The sequence below is a fragment of the Lipotes vexillifer genome, unplaced genomic scaffold, assembly GCF_000442215.2.
Source record: "Lipotes vexillifer unplaced genomic scaffold, Lipotes_vexillifer_v1.1 scaffold776, whole genome shotgun sequence".
In the NCBI taxonomy this organism is placed as follows: Eukaryota; Metazoa; Chordata; class Mammalia; order Artiodactyla; family Lipotidae; genus Lipotes; species Lipotes vexillifer.
In genome coordinates, this window is record NW_006777292.1 from 2,589,763 (window position 1) to 2,607,136 (window position 17,374).

Below are 17,374 nucleotides of genomic sequence, written 5' to 3' on the forward strand. Positions count from 1 at the left end.
AGGGAAAGAAATGTGGGGAAGAAAATCTAAAGTTTAAAAAGAATTGTATTCTAAACTTTTAATGATATAAAAAAGATTCTTCCGCTTTATAATAATATATTCACATGTTGCATAAAGAACATTAAGACCAATTTTCAGTTGAATTCAATGACTAAAAATAACCAGAGGACAGTTTTAGCAATTTGGGCAGTAGTCTCAGAAGCATTCAAACATACTTTAACCCAAGTAAAACAACACACAAGTAGTGATCCTGAATGATTCAGTAAAGTGGTATGTTCACTAAGGCTAGATAATTAAATGCCAGCATGGGGCTAGCTCTTGTACTGTAAGACTTTTAAACTAAGTGCTAATAATGACAATTAAAAAAAAATTTAGGATTAGAGGAAAGAAAGCTCTTCTCCTTGGTCTCTAAAGTGTTCAAACAGTACAAACATACAGAGATGTTCTCAAAATATTCGTTTAACATTTATAATAATAAGAGCTACCACTCTGCCTCCTCTGTCAAGCACTATACTAGACATTATTTATACTTTAAAATCCATAACAAACCCTAAAAAGTAGCTAAGACTCCCATTTTGCATAGGAGGGTACGAAAAGATATCTCTCCAAGGCAAACAGCAAGTAAGTGGCAGAACCAGAATCTGAATTCAGAACTGACTGGTTCCAAAATCCAACTCTTCTCAATACCCAAGGCTTATATAATGTCAGTATTAGCCTGTAGTTACTCAATTCTAAAAGGAATAATTTCTTTTATATTGGAATTAGTAATAAACTTTAAGTAAAACCAAAACTCATAAAAGGTACTCTACTTAAAAACTTAAGTATTTAAGTCGAAGTTCTATTTTCCATAAAGAAAAAAAAATTATATTCACTGTGTAATATACATACATGTGTTAGAGTGGTCATTTATTTCCAAAAGTTGTTCAAAATTAATAAATGCCAAAATTTAAGTTCAATCACTACTCATTAATATTTAATATTATCAGTAAATGTTTAAAGTGGGTACATATGTTAATATAAGCTTAACACAGCACAAAGAAGTCCTGATCTCTGCAACATAGAAAAGCCAATTTATTAGAACCATATATCATATTTGATAAAGAACTTACTATTCAAATATGAGTGACAATTATTAAATAAATGTCCAGTCCCAGTGGAATATTATTTATTTTTAGAGAGGTTTTTTTGTTATTGGAGTATAATTGCTTTACAATGTTGTGTTAGTTTCTGCTATACAATAAAGTGAATCAGCTATATGTATACCTATATCCCCGCCCTCTTGGACCTCCCTCCCACCCCCCCTTCCCAATCCCACCCATCTAGGTCATCACAGAGCATCAAGCTGAGCTTCCTGTGCTTTATAGAATGTTCCCGCTATCTATTTTACGCATGGTAGTATACATATGTCAATACTAATCTCCCAGTTCGTCCCACCCTCCCCTTCCACACCTGTATCCACATGTCCATTTTCTACATCTATGTCTCTATTCCTGCCCTGCAAATAGGTTCATCTGTACCATTTTTCTAGATTCCACATATATGCGTTAATATACGATATATTTTTTTCTCTTTCTGGCTTACTCCACTCTGTATGACAGACTCTAGGTCCATCCACATCTCTACAAATGACCCAATTTCGTTCCTTTTTTATGACTGAGTAATATTCCATTGTACATATGTACCACATCTTCTTTATCCACTCATCTGTCGTTGGACATTTAGGTTGTTTCCATGTTTTGGCTACTGTAAATAGTGCTGCAATGAATATTGGGGTACACGTGTCCTTTTGAGCCAGTGGAATTTTAAATAAATACCTCCCACAAAATCTAAGTCAGATGAACTAGAAGAAAATTTTAACATTAAATAAAAAAATTCTCTGAGTGTAATACCCCAAGGTCTGATTTGCTCTTTGTTCTTTATTCTGCCCTAGACATACATTATAATTTATGGCAATTAAAAGGGGAAAATAAAAGAAATACAACTGGTATAATTAGTGAGTAAGGTCACTGTTCCAAAACACTATGAACTGTTTGATAAACAGTTATAGATTACAAGATTCTTAGCCGGAGAACTCATACAGTCAGCTCTTATTACCTGTGGGTTCTGCATTCACAGATTCAACCAACTGTGGATCGAAAATATTTGGGGGGAAGAAAAAATTCCAGGAAGTTCCAGAAAGCCAAACTTGAATTTGCTGCACTACAGACAACTTATTTTCTTTTAATTTTATTTATTTATTTATTTATTTATTTATTTATGGCTGCGTTGGGTCTTTGTTGCTATGTGCGGGTTCTCTTTGCGGTGGCTTCTGTTGTTGCAGAGCACGGGCTCTAGGCGCATGGGCTTCAGTAGCTGTGGCTCGAAGGCTCTAGGGCACAGGCTCAGTAGTCATGGCGCACGGGCTTAGTTGCTCCGCGGCATGTGGGATCTTTCCGGACCAGGGCTCGAACCCGTGTCTCCTGCATTGGCAGGCGGATTCTTAACCACTGCGCCACGAGGGAAGCCCCCAGACAACTATTTACATATCATTTACATTGTGTTAGGTATTGTAAGTAATCTAGAGATGATTTAAAGTAGATGGAAGGATGTGCACAGATTACATGTAAATACTACACCATTTTGTATAGGGAACTTAAGCATCTGCAGATTTTCTTGTCTGCGGGGGGTCCTAGAACGAATCTCCCGTGGATATGGAGAGACAACTGTATACTTTTATTTTTTACTGGGAAACATTAAACTACTTTTTATAACACACTACTTACTTTTATAAGTGTAGACACCACTTCAAATGATCCAACCACCAAAAGTATAGGGGCTATTACAATGAGAGGAAGTAATGAATATCCTATAACTCCAAGAACTTGGCCATATGCAACCTGTGAATTTTCAAAATGTTAAATAAATATCACAGAAATCAAGATACTTATTTTAACCACTATTAAACATCATATATACTTTGTTGTACTTACATAAATGTGAGAATTAAGAAAAAAGTATCATACGCATTATATTTCAAATTATCATATAGTCTTTTATATTCATGGACAATGTCAACAACCCACCGTGATTTCAATTATCAATTCTGATATACCCAAGTCTACATTTCCTGCCCTCTCTCTTTTGAGCTTCAGACTTATATATCCAATTACCTTGAGTATATCTCTTAGTCACTATTTCCCTTGTTGTAGGAGGATTATTTAAAGGAACCACAACCATCTTATTTTGATGAAAAATTCAAGTCTAGAGAAGCTAGATGTGACAAATGCAGACTAGAAGGGAAGGGAGAGAAGGTAGGAGGATTGAAGAGAGAAATATTTTTTAGTGGCTACTGTGTGCCACACTCCGTGATAGAGCTTCACATATTGTGAAGATCAAAGGCACTAACAACCCTATGTGATATTACTCTCCCTATTATGAAGAAAGTGATTCCAGAGAGAAAAAGAGCTTTGTTCAGGAAAGCAAAGCTAGTTGGTAAGAGTTCAAATTAAGATCTAGGTCTTTTAACTTCTCTATCAACAATCCTAAATTACCAAAACATTTAGTGATACCTTTTTTCACATAAAAATTATATGAGGTTTTGTCTAGAATGTAAGAAATAATATGCAAACAAATGTCCCTGTTAGAATTATTTTAAATTTTCATAAGCAGAGTGAGAAAATTACATAGATAAATGTTATTCTACATTTATTCAAGAGTTTTAAGTTAAGATGATGGATTGAGTGCATATATCTAATACCATTCCTTCCTGAAACTCCATTAAAAGGGAAGGAAAAAAGGAAACTCCTATTTTTTTTTTTTTTTTTTGCAAACTCCTTTTTATAAGAGGCATAAACAGGAGATTAGAAGACAGGACAAGAGCAACTTAATTTTGGAAACTGGAAAGCAGAAGAACAAGAGCTTGGTGGAGACCTTTCCACCAAGTATGAGGAAAAGGCTCAAGAGTTCTGCATTTAGCATTCAGTGTTCATAGAGTAAGCCTGATATGAGTCAGCACCCACATGACATAGTAACTCCGCCTGGCATCCCTTGTGCTTTACCCTCTTCACAGAGAGTTGAATTCCAGAGTGCTGGAATTCCTAGGTTTATAGTAATTCATAAAGTCTAATTTAATGGAGCAGTGATTCTCAAGGTGTGGCCCATGGACCTCTGGGGGTCCCAGAGACTCTTCTTAAAGACTGGAACGTCAAAACTATATTTTGTAATAGGGGACTTCCCTGGTGGTCCAGTGGTTAAGACTCCACGCTTCCACTGCAGGGGGCACAGGTTCAATCCCTGGTGGGGGAACTAAGATCCCGCATGCCTCAAGGCACTGATAAAAAATAAAATAAATAAAACTTAAAAAAAAAACCCACAAAACTATTTTTTATAATAGTAATAAAACATTATTTGCCTTTTTAATTGGGTTGATATTGGTACTAACAGAACAAAAGCAATGGGTAAAACATGCTGCTTTAGCACAAATCAAGGTGGCATTAAACATAATAGTAGTTACTGTGTTCTTTACTACCCCACAACTCACAGGAAAAGAAGAAAAAAAAGCCAGTTTCACTTAAGAATGTCCTTAATGAAGCAGTTAAAATGATTCATTTTATTAAGCCTCAACCTTTGAATATTTCTTTTTAATATTCTGTGTAACAAAATAAGTACACAGAAAGCACTTCTTCTGTATCTTGATTCAACGGTTATCCCAAGGAAGAGCATTTGTACAACTGTGTAAGTGAAGAGTTGAATTAGATGCTTTATCCATAGAATACCACTTTTACTTGAAAGAACAACTGAAAGACAAACTATGATTATTCAGAGTTAGGTACTGACAGGCAACATGAATGAAAATGAATGAAGTGAGCCTACTATTTCAAGGAAAACAACTGACAGTGTTTCTTCCAAATTACAAAATTCTCTCTCTCAAGAAAAAAGTAGAATTTTGGAAAACTTGTATCCAACACTGTTATCTTGATAGTTTTCCAATACAGATTTTTCTGATGACATAGGTGGTGATATTAATGAATGTGATTTTCTGACACTGTATAGTAAAATGAGTTAACATTTGGAAGATCTACAAAGCTCAGGGAACTAATGTTTTCTTAGTTGATCGTGCATGGGTAAAAAGATCCATCCAAAGTGAATTTCAATGATACAGCGTATAAAAAGTTCACTGATATAGTTTGAGATTCCTCACTACAACAAACCTTTAAGAAAATATTACTTGTTGAGTGTTGATGTAGTATCAGAGTAGAATAATCATAATCATCCAAAAAATGTATTGAAATACTCTTCCTTTTAAAATTATATACCTGTGTGAGGCCTTTTTACTTTAACCAAAATATAGCGTAACAATTGAATGCAGAAAGCAGATATTAGAATACAATTTCCACTAACCCAGACATTAAAGCTACTTGCAAAAATGTAAAACAATACCTTTTTCTCACTTTGTTTTGAAAAATAGTTTTCATTAAAATGTATTTTTTATGTTAAAATGTATTTGGTTTACTTTTAGTTTTAAATGAATAAATATATATTTAAAATTTTTATTTTAACTTCTAACATGGTAAATATCAATAAATAAAACCTACAAAAAGAAATCTCTTTGGGGACCTGAGATCAAAAAGTTTGAGAACTGCTGTAACAGAATAAATTGCATGCTTCCCTAAAAAGCTATAAATTATTTATGAGTGAAATTGGATTTTTTTCTTTCCTCTTTATTTCTCGTAACATTTATACTAATATTTACATCACCTTAAAAGAAGTAGCATAACTTAAAAGCAATTCTGGGACAAAAGGCAGTTATAATGAACATAGCTACTGATACTACCTGCAGTATCAAAAATAAAGCTTACCATAAAAAACAAAGGCTATTTTCAAAATTAACCACTTACTTCTCCACCAAGAACTCTGGCCAGTAAGAAAATTGTTAATGAACCAAATATCCAAATGGTTATAATCCATGAGACCACCTTAAGAGAAAAAAAATTCATGCAGTTAATATCTGTGTACCAAATAAGCTGATAATTTCCCACGAACTCAATCCTCTACCATATAAGATATTTTGGTACACCCAACTTCAGGTCATAGAGAGTTTGGGTTCCCAGGTAAAACTTAGTAAGAATATAAATGTGTAATGTAATTTTACATCCAAATTGAAAATTTAGCAATGATCAATTGCCTAAGGAAACCTTAGTATTTTATGATCTATAATAAAAGAAATGCAAAGAAAGACCAAACTGTTGACTCCCAACCCCTGCTTTATAGCATTTTGGAAGGTAAAGTCATCTGTGAAACAAGTTACCAGTCTTCTCAAGAGGTCTCCAAAATTTACATTAATTACACATTTATCCAAGTAATAGAATGTGGATGATACTTCACACAATTTTAACTCCTGAGACTTGACACAGTAATGATACGTGCATATATTTCCAAGTTCTGTCTGCTTGTGGGGGGGGTCTAGAAATAATGACACCCAGTAGCAACATAAGCACACTTATTGCCCAGGTCCTGGTTTCTAAATATTCCCCAAAAGGCACTAGGACTCCCTAGAAAAATGACTGATTCAGGGCTGGGACAGGGACAATAAAAGGTGAGCCCAGAACACTCTGTGGAGTCAGAAAGAAAGGAAGTACTCAAAAAAGATGGGGATATGTTAAAAGGATACAGAAGCTAACCTGAAGGCGCTCCCAATGGCTAAAACTGCAACAATCTGAGCAATAAAATAGGTGATAGTACTGTATTATAGTCCAGAAAATAAAATAAATATCCATGAGTCCATACTGACAAAAATAAATGAATGGTTAAGTAATGACAAAGAAACATTCTATGGAGATAAGAATCTTCTGTTTTTTTTTTTTTTTTTTTTTTTGGGGGCGTCCATGGCTCACGGGCCCAGCCGCTCCGCGGCATGCGGGATCCTCCCGGACCGGGGCACGAACCCGCGACCCCTGCATCGGCAGGCAGATTCTCAACCACTGCGCCACCAGGGAAGCCCCTTCTGTTTTTAGCCTTAGAACACTTTGTTCAAATGAAAGATTATATGAAATAGATAAAATTCATATAGAGATGTTCTACATGAAGCGTTGGTGGTGGGCAGGAGACCAGACCCCCATTCAACTTCTTCAATGGTCCTTATACTTGCAACAGAATACTTGATATGAACTACTGATCCAAGGTAAATATTAATAGGACCAGTATTATATAACGTTAAGGGTCTTGCTATGGAGAGAACACTCTGGATTATCTGGTGAGCACTAAATGTAATCACAACTGTCCTTTAAAAAAAGGAGGCAGAGGGATATTTGACTACAGTAGAGAAGGCAATGTGACAAATGGAAACAGATTGCAGTGATGCAGCCAGAAGTCAAGGAATGTTGGCAGCCTCCAGACATGGGAAGAGGCAAGCAACAGACTGTCCTGGAGTCTCCAGAAGAACTAGCCCTGCTGACATTTTGATTTTAGCCCTTTAAGACTCAATTTGGGTTTCTGACTTTCAGAACTGTCAAAGAATAAATCTGCATTGTTTTAAGCCACTAAACTTGTGGAAATATGTTATAGTACAAAAGGAAACTAATTCATTTCCAAATCACTCTGTGGTAAAGAGTTATTTTTTACTCCCTAAAGCCCTAAACTAGGGATGAGGGAATGATATGCATGTGCTGTATTTTGATGATAGAGATAAAGCCTCTGAGAATATAAAAACAAATACTGATGGAATTCTTGTCATCATTTATTAAGAAGCTTACTTTAAAAAACAGAACTAAAAATGAATAAAAGATAAGAACATGAGTATTGTGTCTCAAACTCTTTATCCTTTGGAGAAACCAGAAAGGGTATGGGCAGCTGGGAGCAGTCCCAACCATTTTGCCCACTTGCCATACAAATACTAATACTTTTTATGAGAATGATGATGTAGAAGAGTTTGGAAATCATGAATCCAAGGCACTCCCCACTTATTTAATTAAGAACAGCTTGTAGGGATAAACAAGTGAGAAATAAAACTAAAGTATTTCTCAAACATGAAGTACTACAGTTAATATTTGGCTATTTTCAATTTTAAAACTCTTAAACTATTTAGAATTTGTGAAAAGTAAGAGATACTTACCCTAAACTGTCCATATAACGATATCATGGAAAAGAAAAGAACAACAGCCAGAGGACCCCAAAAGTCAGGATTGTCTCTCACCACTTGCCTATTAAAACCAAGTGATGGCATTGGCATCAAAACACATCGAATTTTGTAGTAAATATCCTTTAGGTCGATATCCAATTCTTCCCTATAATTTTAAAATAAGAATTCTTAAAAAGCACACACTTCTGAATACTGAGACAGTTGCAGCAGAATTTAAGAAAAGTTTAAATATAACATTACAGTCACCGCAGATCAACAAAACATTTGCATTTGAAGTACCACATTTCACTGGTTCCATGATGAACATTTTTATCATTTCAACATCTCTAAAGTTGGGATGCATCTCACAATAGCTGGTGTCTTACAACTGCTGTCAGTCTGGAGTGAAGCCAAGTGCTTCCAAGATCTGCCTTTCCTTTTGCCAGTCTCCTGGAGGCACTATCAACTTGGGACTTTAAATAAAATTCTCTGCTTGAGACTTTTTGGGACCGTACTGATAAATCAGACTGCAATCCTATATTCTCACAGACACTTTTTCTTCCAACACCCCACCCAGTGCCAAACAGACAAGCAAACTTCCTTGCTGTCTCTTTTTGTATGGTAGGTTATTTCTCATTTACCCTTACACTAAGCAGATAAGATAGCCCTTTGATGTCCTAGCTTTATGCTGTCCTAGGTACTTTTTCTGTTTTATCAATAAACGTGAAATAACTGCATCTTATAATCCATACCGTCTTAGATTTGATGAAATTCAGTATATTAACATTAAGAAACAGGATGTTTTAGCACTTGATCTACCAATAATTACTACAGAGAATAACTTGGTAATACCTTGATTTTACAAAGCTATAGGTTTTTCTTTCCAAAATTGTTAAATTCTTCACCTTTTTTCCCCAAGTTATACATAATCACTTAAAAATTTTCAAGTACTATGAAGAAAGTGAAAGTATCCCTATAGTCCTCCCAGTGGTAGCTCTAGAATTTCTATATGGGAGAGAGTTTGGAGGGGTAATCTTTTTGGAAATCTTAAACTGTACTTCCACAGCACGCACCCAAGCACCTTGCTTTTTTACTTACATTGTATGTTCACTTCAGATATCTATAGACCCAGGTAAGTCCTAAGAGTTTGGAGTATATTTGTGTATGATACAGGATTATGATTCTTTTAACTTTTTTGCCATTCAGTAGGTGAAAAATATTCTCTCATTATTTCAGTTTTACTAGTTACAGTTGACCTTGAACAACGTGGGGGTTACGGGTGCCACCCTCAAAGATCCACATATAATTTTGACTCCCCCAAAACTTAACTAATAGCCTACTGTTGACCAGAAGCCTTCCCAATTACATAAACAGTTGATTAACATATATTTTATGTTACATGTACATCTACATATACTTTATGCATTCATGACATACCTTTTTCTTAATTTTTTCGATACTTCTAGGCTACATGGTTCGTCTGCGAGTTTTTTCACATTGTTGCAAACTCAAAAAAATTTTCCCATGTATGTATTAAAAATAATCTATGTGCAAGTAGACCTACACAGTTCAAACCTGTGTTGTTCAAGGGTCAACTATAACAGTAAAACTGAAAATAGCTAAAACTTTTTACCAAAAAGGTTAAGATTTTCTATACCTGTCTTAAATAATATGAAAAAATACAATCATCCCACAGACTAGCTCTAAAAAACCAAAAGATACATATTATTTTTACATACAAGAGTGGCTTGTTATCTTCAGGGTCATCATCTTCAACTTCCAAAAGCCAGCCATATCCTCTTTGTCTCAGAAATGTGGTAGCTGTAGACTCTTTGATAAAATCTCCACCAAGGTTTAACTTGACATCTGGGGATGCTATTGAACCACTGAGATCTTAGGAGAAAAGAGGACAAAACTATAAACCAAGGTAAAATGTGTGTGAATCCTAACCAACATGAGTGTATATCCAACTAAATAATTATCGCTTGAAGATCTCTACATATGAACATCTGCTACTGCATACAATCTTTGTATTTTATAGTTGACAGTACTAAAAACAAGACAGCAGGCCCAAAATGGAGTCACTTATGCTAAGTCTCATGTCACCAAACCAAGACTTAATTACAGTTTTGGCCTCTCCCAGAAACAGAACCTTAAACTAGTGAATCAGGAAATCACTTGGTCAGCACTAGTGAAGTAATCTGCTTGACAGACCCCTGCAAACTCCTAAAGGAAAGTGACCTTGCCATAACTAATCCACTTTTAGCTAGTATAACTTCCTTGTCCCACTTCCTTCTGCCTGAAGTCTTTCATTTTGTACAGCTCCTCAGAGCTCCTTTCTACCTGCAAAATGGAGTGCTGCCCATTTCATGTATCACTGAATAAGCCAATAAAATCTTTAAAAGTTACTCAGTTGAATTTTTTTTCAGTAATGATATCTAAAAACCACTTTTTATTTTTACAAGAAAATGAAAACAAGAGAGGTGAATTCACATGAAAGGTTTCGCATCTAACTAGCTAGCCTTGTACCAGAATCTAGACTTATAACTGTAACTTTAAAATTTAAATGGAAGATATATACAAAATATATTACAGGATATCACTTTGGTTTTTTTGTTTGTTTGGTTTGGTTTGGTTTTGGCTGCACTGCGAGGCTTGCGGGATCTTAGCTCCCCAACCAGGGACTGAACCCAGGCCCGGCAGCAAAAGCACTGAGTCCTAACCACTGGACACCTAGGAACTCCCAACAGGATATCATTTTACATTCCCTTCATTATTATGTACATTATGTGCTTCAGAACAAAGTGATGTATAAATTCTCTTTAAAGGCATTACATATTTATATATACAAACCATTAGACATAATTATTTGCTAAAGGAAAACCGCAGATAACTTCCCTTACTTTTTCATATATTTATTCATACACTATTTCTTTTAAAACCAAATATCTATGCTAAGTGCCTCATACATTAATGCTTAGTTTTGGATAAATCTGACTAGTAAGAGTTTCCTGCTATTTCAGCTAACTTTTTTCTTTATATAATTACATCATTTATCTTTAGTTTTGGCAAAATAAAGGTTGTTGGTTTTTTTTAGGTCAATTCTAAAAAGCAGTGAAGGGCTTCCCTGGTGGTGCAGTGGTTAAGAATCCGCCTGCCAATGCAGGGGACACGGGTTCAAGCCCTGGTCCAGGAAGATCCCACATGCTGCGGAGCAACTAAGCCCGTGCGCCACAACTACTGAGCCTGCATGCCACAACTACTGAAGCCCGCATGCCTAGAGCCCATGCTCTGCAACAAGAGAAGGCACCACAATAAGAAGCCCGGACACCACAACAAAGAGTAGCCCCTGCTCGCTGCAACTAGAGAAAGCCCGCGTGCAGCAACGAAGACCCAACGCAGCCAAAAATAAATAAATAAATAAATAAATTTACATAGATAAAAAAAAAGCCGTGAAGAGACTCTGTTATCCACATTACAAAATAAATTCCACTCACAGCCTGTACCAGTGCCTTAGAGGTTACAGATAATCACAGTAGTACATATGTCAAAATTTCTGGTCGAAAAAAAATTGGGAATAGTAAAGGACTTGCTTGAGGTCATACAGGAATTAATAAAAAAACACATTTGTAGGACCAGGCAACATGCACTAGTAAACAACCATCAATGTTGTTAACTAGAAGTCAAAAGACTGGAGTGATACTTTAGAAAACAATTTCGGCAACAGCAAACCAGAACACTCAACACAGACCCTCCTTTCCTGGAGATCCTATACAGTAGAAGCAAGAGCTTAATTTGCACATTACCCTAAATTCTAGGTTAGCTTTTGAGAACTGCCATTAAAAAATTTTGGCTTAAACTTCAATCAATGAGTGGATCAATTATGAGTCACATAATGATCTGGTTCTGACAACTCCTGCAATTAATTATAATAAAGTTTGCATTTTGAAGCTAAGTCCTAGCTAAGCTACTAATTAATACAGCAAATCATTATTGCCTTCTGGTCCCCAGTTTCTTATTCAAAGTTCTTTCCAGGTTTAACATTACATGATTCTAAAAAGCTTTTATAGTTTAGTTTATTCAGCTAGAGACAAAGTGCAAGTACTTTTGAATTCACTGTCCTTCCCTACTTAAAGCTTAAAAATAGTCCCTATAGATGCTAATTGCCATAGAATCTTTTGATTAAAATATTCTCTCAAAATTACTTTCTGCTTCTTTGTCTTACTCTAAGTTGAAAATGAAAGAGTTGAAACTTAACTAAAATTCTACTTCCAATAGGTACAAAGAGTGCCTTTCTTGATTTAACAAGAGGAAAACTTAGATCAGGAAGTCATTAGTATAGCAGTGACATTAAAGGTTTTGGAATTATAAGGCAGGAAAGGACCTTAACAACTGTTTCCTGGCCTCTAGAAAAGACTGCACTTAAAGTCCTTAATCTAAACCAAAAAAGGATATATAAATTATAGTGCTAAGGAGTGCTGTGAGAAAGAATTGTATATGTTTAGCAGTTTTTCATAGCAGGGATGTAGAACCTCAAAAAGACACCTTTAGCTTATAAATTTGTAGTGTTTTCCATTCTATGCAAAGAAGGAAAATATCATGGACATATGTAGGAGAATGCTAGAAACAGCAGTCTGTAGTCTGACAAATCATCCAGTTCCCCCAAGACACAATTACATGTGAGTTAAAAAAAAAAAGCAACACAAGGGCTTCCCTGGTGGCGCAGTGGTTGAGAGTCCGCCTGCCGATACAGGGGACACGGGTTAATGACCCGGTCCGGGAAGATCCCACATGCCGCGGAGCGGCTAGGTCCGTGAGCCATGGCCGCTGAGCCTGCGCGTCCGGAGCTTGTGCTCCGCAACGGGAGAGGCCACAACAGTGAGAGGCCCGCATACAGAAGGAAAAACAAAAAAAACAAAAAAAGCAACAGAAAAGTAAAAAAACTCAGTAGTTAGCCTAACACGTGATCAAGTTAACAGGTAAAAAATAATGTCGGAAGACAATGAGAAATATTCAAAAAACAAACAAACAAACACTCCAGGAGCACAGATGTCTTACATTAAACCACAGTAAGAACCAGCTAGCTTGATCGTCAACTCTAGGACAGGTGTCCAGAATTATAAAACACTAATCTTAAATTAATCCTTTCTTACTACACTATAATATTCTTGTCATTTTCTAAGTAAAAAATAACATAAAGATAATAATAAATATAGGTGGTTTTAAGAGGAAATAATCTTTGAAAGAAATCTTAAAAATGTTTCCACTACTGTTTGGGTTCAGAGTGAGGAAAGAATACCAGTAAGTTTCAAGTTTTTTTGTTTTTGTTTTTAACATCTTTATTGGGGTATAATTGCTTTACAATGGTGTGTTAGTTTCTGCTTTATAACAGAGTGAGTCAGTTATACATATATATATGTTCCCATATCTCTTCCCTCTTTGTCTCCCTCCCTCCCCCCCTCCCTATCCCCCCCCTCCAGACAGCCACAAAGAACCGAGCCGGTTTCCCTGTGCCATGCGGCTGCTTCCCACTGGCTATCTACCTTACGTTTGTTAGTATATATATGTCCATGTCTCTCTCTCGCCCTAACACACCTCACCCTTCCCCCTCCCCATATCCTCAAGTCTGTTCTCCAGTAGGTCTCTGTCTTTATTCCTGTTTTACCCCTAGGTTCTTCATAACATTTTTTTTCTTAAATTCCATATATATGTGTTAGCATACGGTATTTGTCCTTCTCTTTCTGACTTACTTCACTCTGTATGACAGACTCTAGATCTATCCACCTCATTACAAATAGCTCAATTTCGTTTCTTTTTATGGCTGAGTAATATTCCATTGTATATATGTGCCACATCTTCTTTATCCATTCATCCGACGACGGGCACTTAGGTTGTTTCCATCTCCGGGCTATTGTAAATAGAGCTGCAATGAACATTTTGGTACATGACTCTTTCTGAATTCTGGTTTCCTCAGGGTATATACCTAGTAGTGGGATTGCTGGGTCATATGGTAGTTCTATTTGTAGTTTTTTAAGGAACCTCCATACTGTTCTCCATAGCGGCTGAACCAATTCACATTCCCACCAGCAGTGCAAGAGTGTTCCCTTTTCTCCACACCCTCTCCAGCATTTATTGTTTGTAGATTTGATGATGGCCATTCTGACTGGTGTGAGATGATATCTCATTGTAGTTTTGATTTGCATTTCTCTAATGATTAATGATGTTGAGCATTCTTTCATGTGTTTGTTGGCAGTCTGTATATCTTCTTTGGAGAAATGTCTATTTAGGTCTTCTGCCCATTTTTGGATTGGGTTGTTTATTTTTTTGTTATTGAGCTGCATGAGCTGCCTGTAAATTTTAGAGATTAATCCTTTGTCAGTTGATTCATTTGCAAATATTTTCTCCCATTCTGAGGGCTGTCTTTTGGTCTTGTTTATGGTTTCCTTTGCTGTGCAAAAGCTTTGAAGTTTCATTAGGTCCCATTTGTTTATTTTTGTTTTTATCTCCATTACTCTAGAAGATGGGTCAAGAAGGATCTTGCTGTGATTTATGTCATAGAGTGTTCTCCCTATGTTTTCCTCTAAGTCAAGTTTTATTAAAAGCCACCTGGAAAAACTGCAGAACAAAACTTAACAGTAATTTTCCCTCCCTTTCAACTCAAGTGTATTACTGGGTGAGGGATCTTTTCTCTGAATCTTCTCCTCAGCCTGAGAACTTCACTTTGAAGAATTCAGTCAGTGTAGTATGAGAGTATACTCAGGGTGAGATTTACTGATCTGCCCCTACAAAAGTTCTAGATTTCTATGAAAGAAGAGTAATCTGCAATGAACATGAACATTTTGTTGGTACTTGCCAACTTGTTATATAACATGAATAAGCGTTTTCTTGCTTAACAAGCAACCAAGAGCAAGGACAAAAATAATTCCATTTTATCTGAATGAAAATGAAATGAAATCCATGTGTGCTTAAATCTAAACCAGAATTGACTATTTGTGCAGCAAAATAAAACAAGCACATGTTTCATACTAAAGGGACAAATTCCACTGTTCCACTTTAGTTATAAAAACATTTTAATGCGTATATAGGCCAATGAAAGAGCTCAAGAAACCAACGCAAGTATATAATGATCTTATAATTGCTAGACCTATATTGGAGTTGATTATGTTACTCCATGAGAAAAAATTTTAAAGCCTTGTATAAATTTGTGTCCTAGGTTATATATATATATATACTTTAAAATTTTTTATTTATCTTTGGCTGTGTTGGGTCTTCATTGCTGTGCGCGGAAGTGCCTTCTCTAGTTGCGGTGCACAGGCTTCTCATTGCGGTGGCTTCTCTTGTTGCAGAGCACGGGCTCTAGGCACACGGGCTCAGCAGCTGTGGCTCACGGGCTTAGTTGCTCCACGGCATGTGGGATCTTCCTAGATCAGGGCTCGAACCTGTGTCCCAGGCACTGGCAGGCGTATTCTTAACCACTGCGCCACCAGGGAAGCCCCTAGGTTATATTTTTATTCATATCATTTTGGTTTACAATTTCAGTAGCTTTACTATTCAATATTGCCAGTTAATTTTCATATTGCACATAATATTAATTAAAATCGATTACATCTCATGAGCCTATCTTTAGAAAAATCAAATCCCATTTTGGCATAAATCAGTTATCTAACAGAAATTTCTTTTATTTGCCTTATGAGTCTTTTAAGTTTTATTCTGAAATAATTATAGATTCACAGGAAGTTGCAGAGAGGTTATATGCACCCTTCACCCTGTTTCCCCCAATGGTACCATACCATCATATGTACTATCAAAACCAGGACACTGACACTGATACAGCTGATAGACCTTATTCAGATTTTACCAGTTTTAAGTGCACTTATTTGTGTGTATGTGTGTATAGTTCTATGCAATTTTACCACATTTATGGATTTGTGTAATGCCTTACAAGTTTAAAATTTATGAAAAGAAATAGATTAATTTTTTTAAAAGATAAATCTTGCTTAACTACCTTTTCTTCCCAAGAAAGGTTGACTATAAAGTCATTTTCAATTTTCAAACAGGGAAGAAAAGCTATTCTTGCACCCATTATATATTATATGTTGTACATTGTATAGAAGAAACTCGAGCACATTGTATAGAAGATACTTGTGATAATATCTATCTGGATATAATTTTTTAAAAATCAAGTAGGAAACTTTTAAAGAGGAAAAACTAAAGATTCCTCTATCAACACTACTAAATTATATTAGAAGTGACATCTTTCCTGGGGAGGGGGAATGTCACACAAAGTAGGCTAAATGAACACCTTAACAGAGTAACAGAAAATTACTGTTTACTCAAAAAAGCCTATTAACACAAAAATTATTGCATTATTATGTCTACAAATTACTGATCACAATAAAGTATCATGAGTTGTATATACTATCATTTTTATATAGGAGTGTCTTAGTCTGTTTAGGCTGCTATATAACAAAATACCATAGACTGGGTGGCTTATAAACAATAGAAATTTGTTTCTCACAGTTCTGGAGGTTGGAAGTCTAAAGTCACGGTGTCAGCATGGTCAGGTAAGGGCTCTCTTCTGGCTAGCTGACTTCTCCTTGTGCCCTCACATGGCAGAAGCGGGTAGGGAGATCTGTGAAATCTTTTTTATAAGAGCACTAATCCCATTTATGAGGGCCCCATCCTCATGACCTAAGTACCTCCCAAAGGCTCCACTTCCCCACTGGGCATTAGGATTTCAACATATGAATTTTGGGGGACACAAACATTCAGACTATAAAAAGAGGCAAAAACACTGAGGAAGGCTGAGCTCAAAAAGCAATATATTGGGCCCAGTCCTCTTCTGTAGACTTATACAATCAAGTGTCAGTTTAACGTTGTAGTTATTTCAAAAGCACCTAAAACTCAATATTTCAAAACTGAATTCTTGATAGTTAAGGTCTTCCTCCAGTTTCTTACTTCAGTGAATATTACCACTAATCCCATCCAGCACTGTAAACCAGAAGTTTAATTATCCTTGACAATTTCCTTCATTCACATGCTCCCCACACCATTCAACCACCACTAAATTCTATCGCTTTTACCCCTAAATATTTTTTGAACCTGCCCACTTCTCCATTTCTACCACCTGCACCATGTCAATGCAAACTAACATCTCCTGTCTGTATGACTATAATGGTCTACTAACTCCTCTCCCTAGTCATTCTCTTTCCAATCCATTCTCACCTATAGCCAGAAGAATATTTTTTAATATTTAAATGCAAATCTTTCACTCTCCCA

General features: G+C 36.0%; 1 protein-coding gene across 1 annotated transcript in view; it reads right to left on the reverse strand.

Annotated features, from left to right (window-relative positions):
- The window catches only part of YIPF4 (Yip1 domain family member 4), a 28,769-nt gene that overhangs the window by 2,625 nt on the left and 8,770 nt on the right, over positions 1-17,374 (reverse strand). The window contains exons 2-5 of the mRNA XM_007450953.1: positions 9,835-9,988; positions 8,090-8,261; positions 5,877-5,954; positions 2,763-2,876 (exon numbers count right to left, since the gene is read on the reverse strand). Coding sequence (XP_007451015.1) covers positions 2,763-2,876; positions 5,877-5,954; positions 8,090-8,261; positions 9,835-9,988 — 518 coding nt within the window. The remainder of the gene's footprint in view (positions 1-2,762; positions 2,877-5,876; positions 5,955-8,089; positions 8,262-9,834; positions 9,989-17,374) is intronic.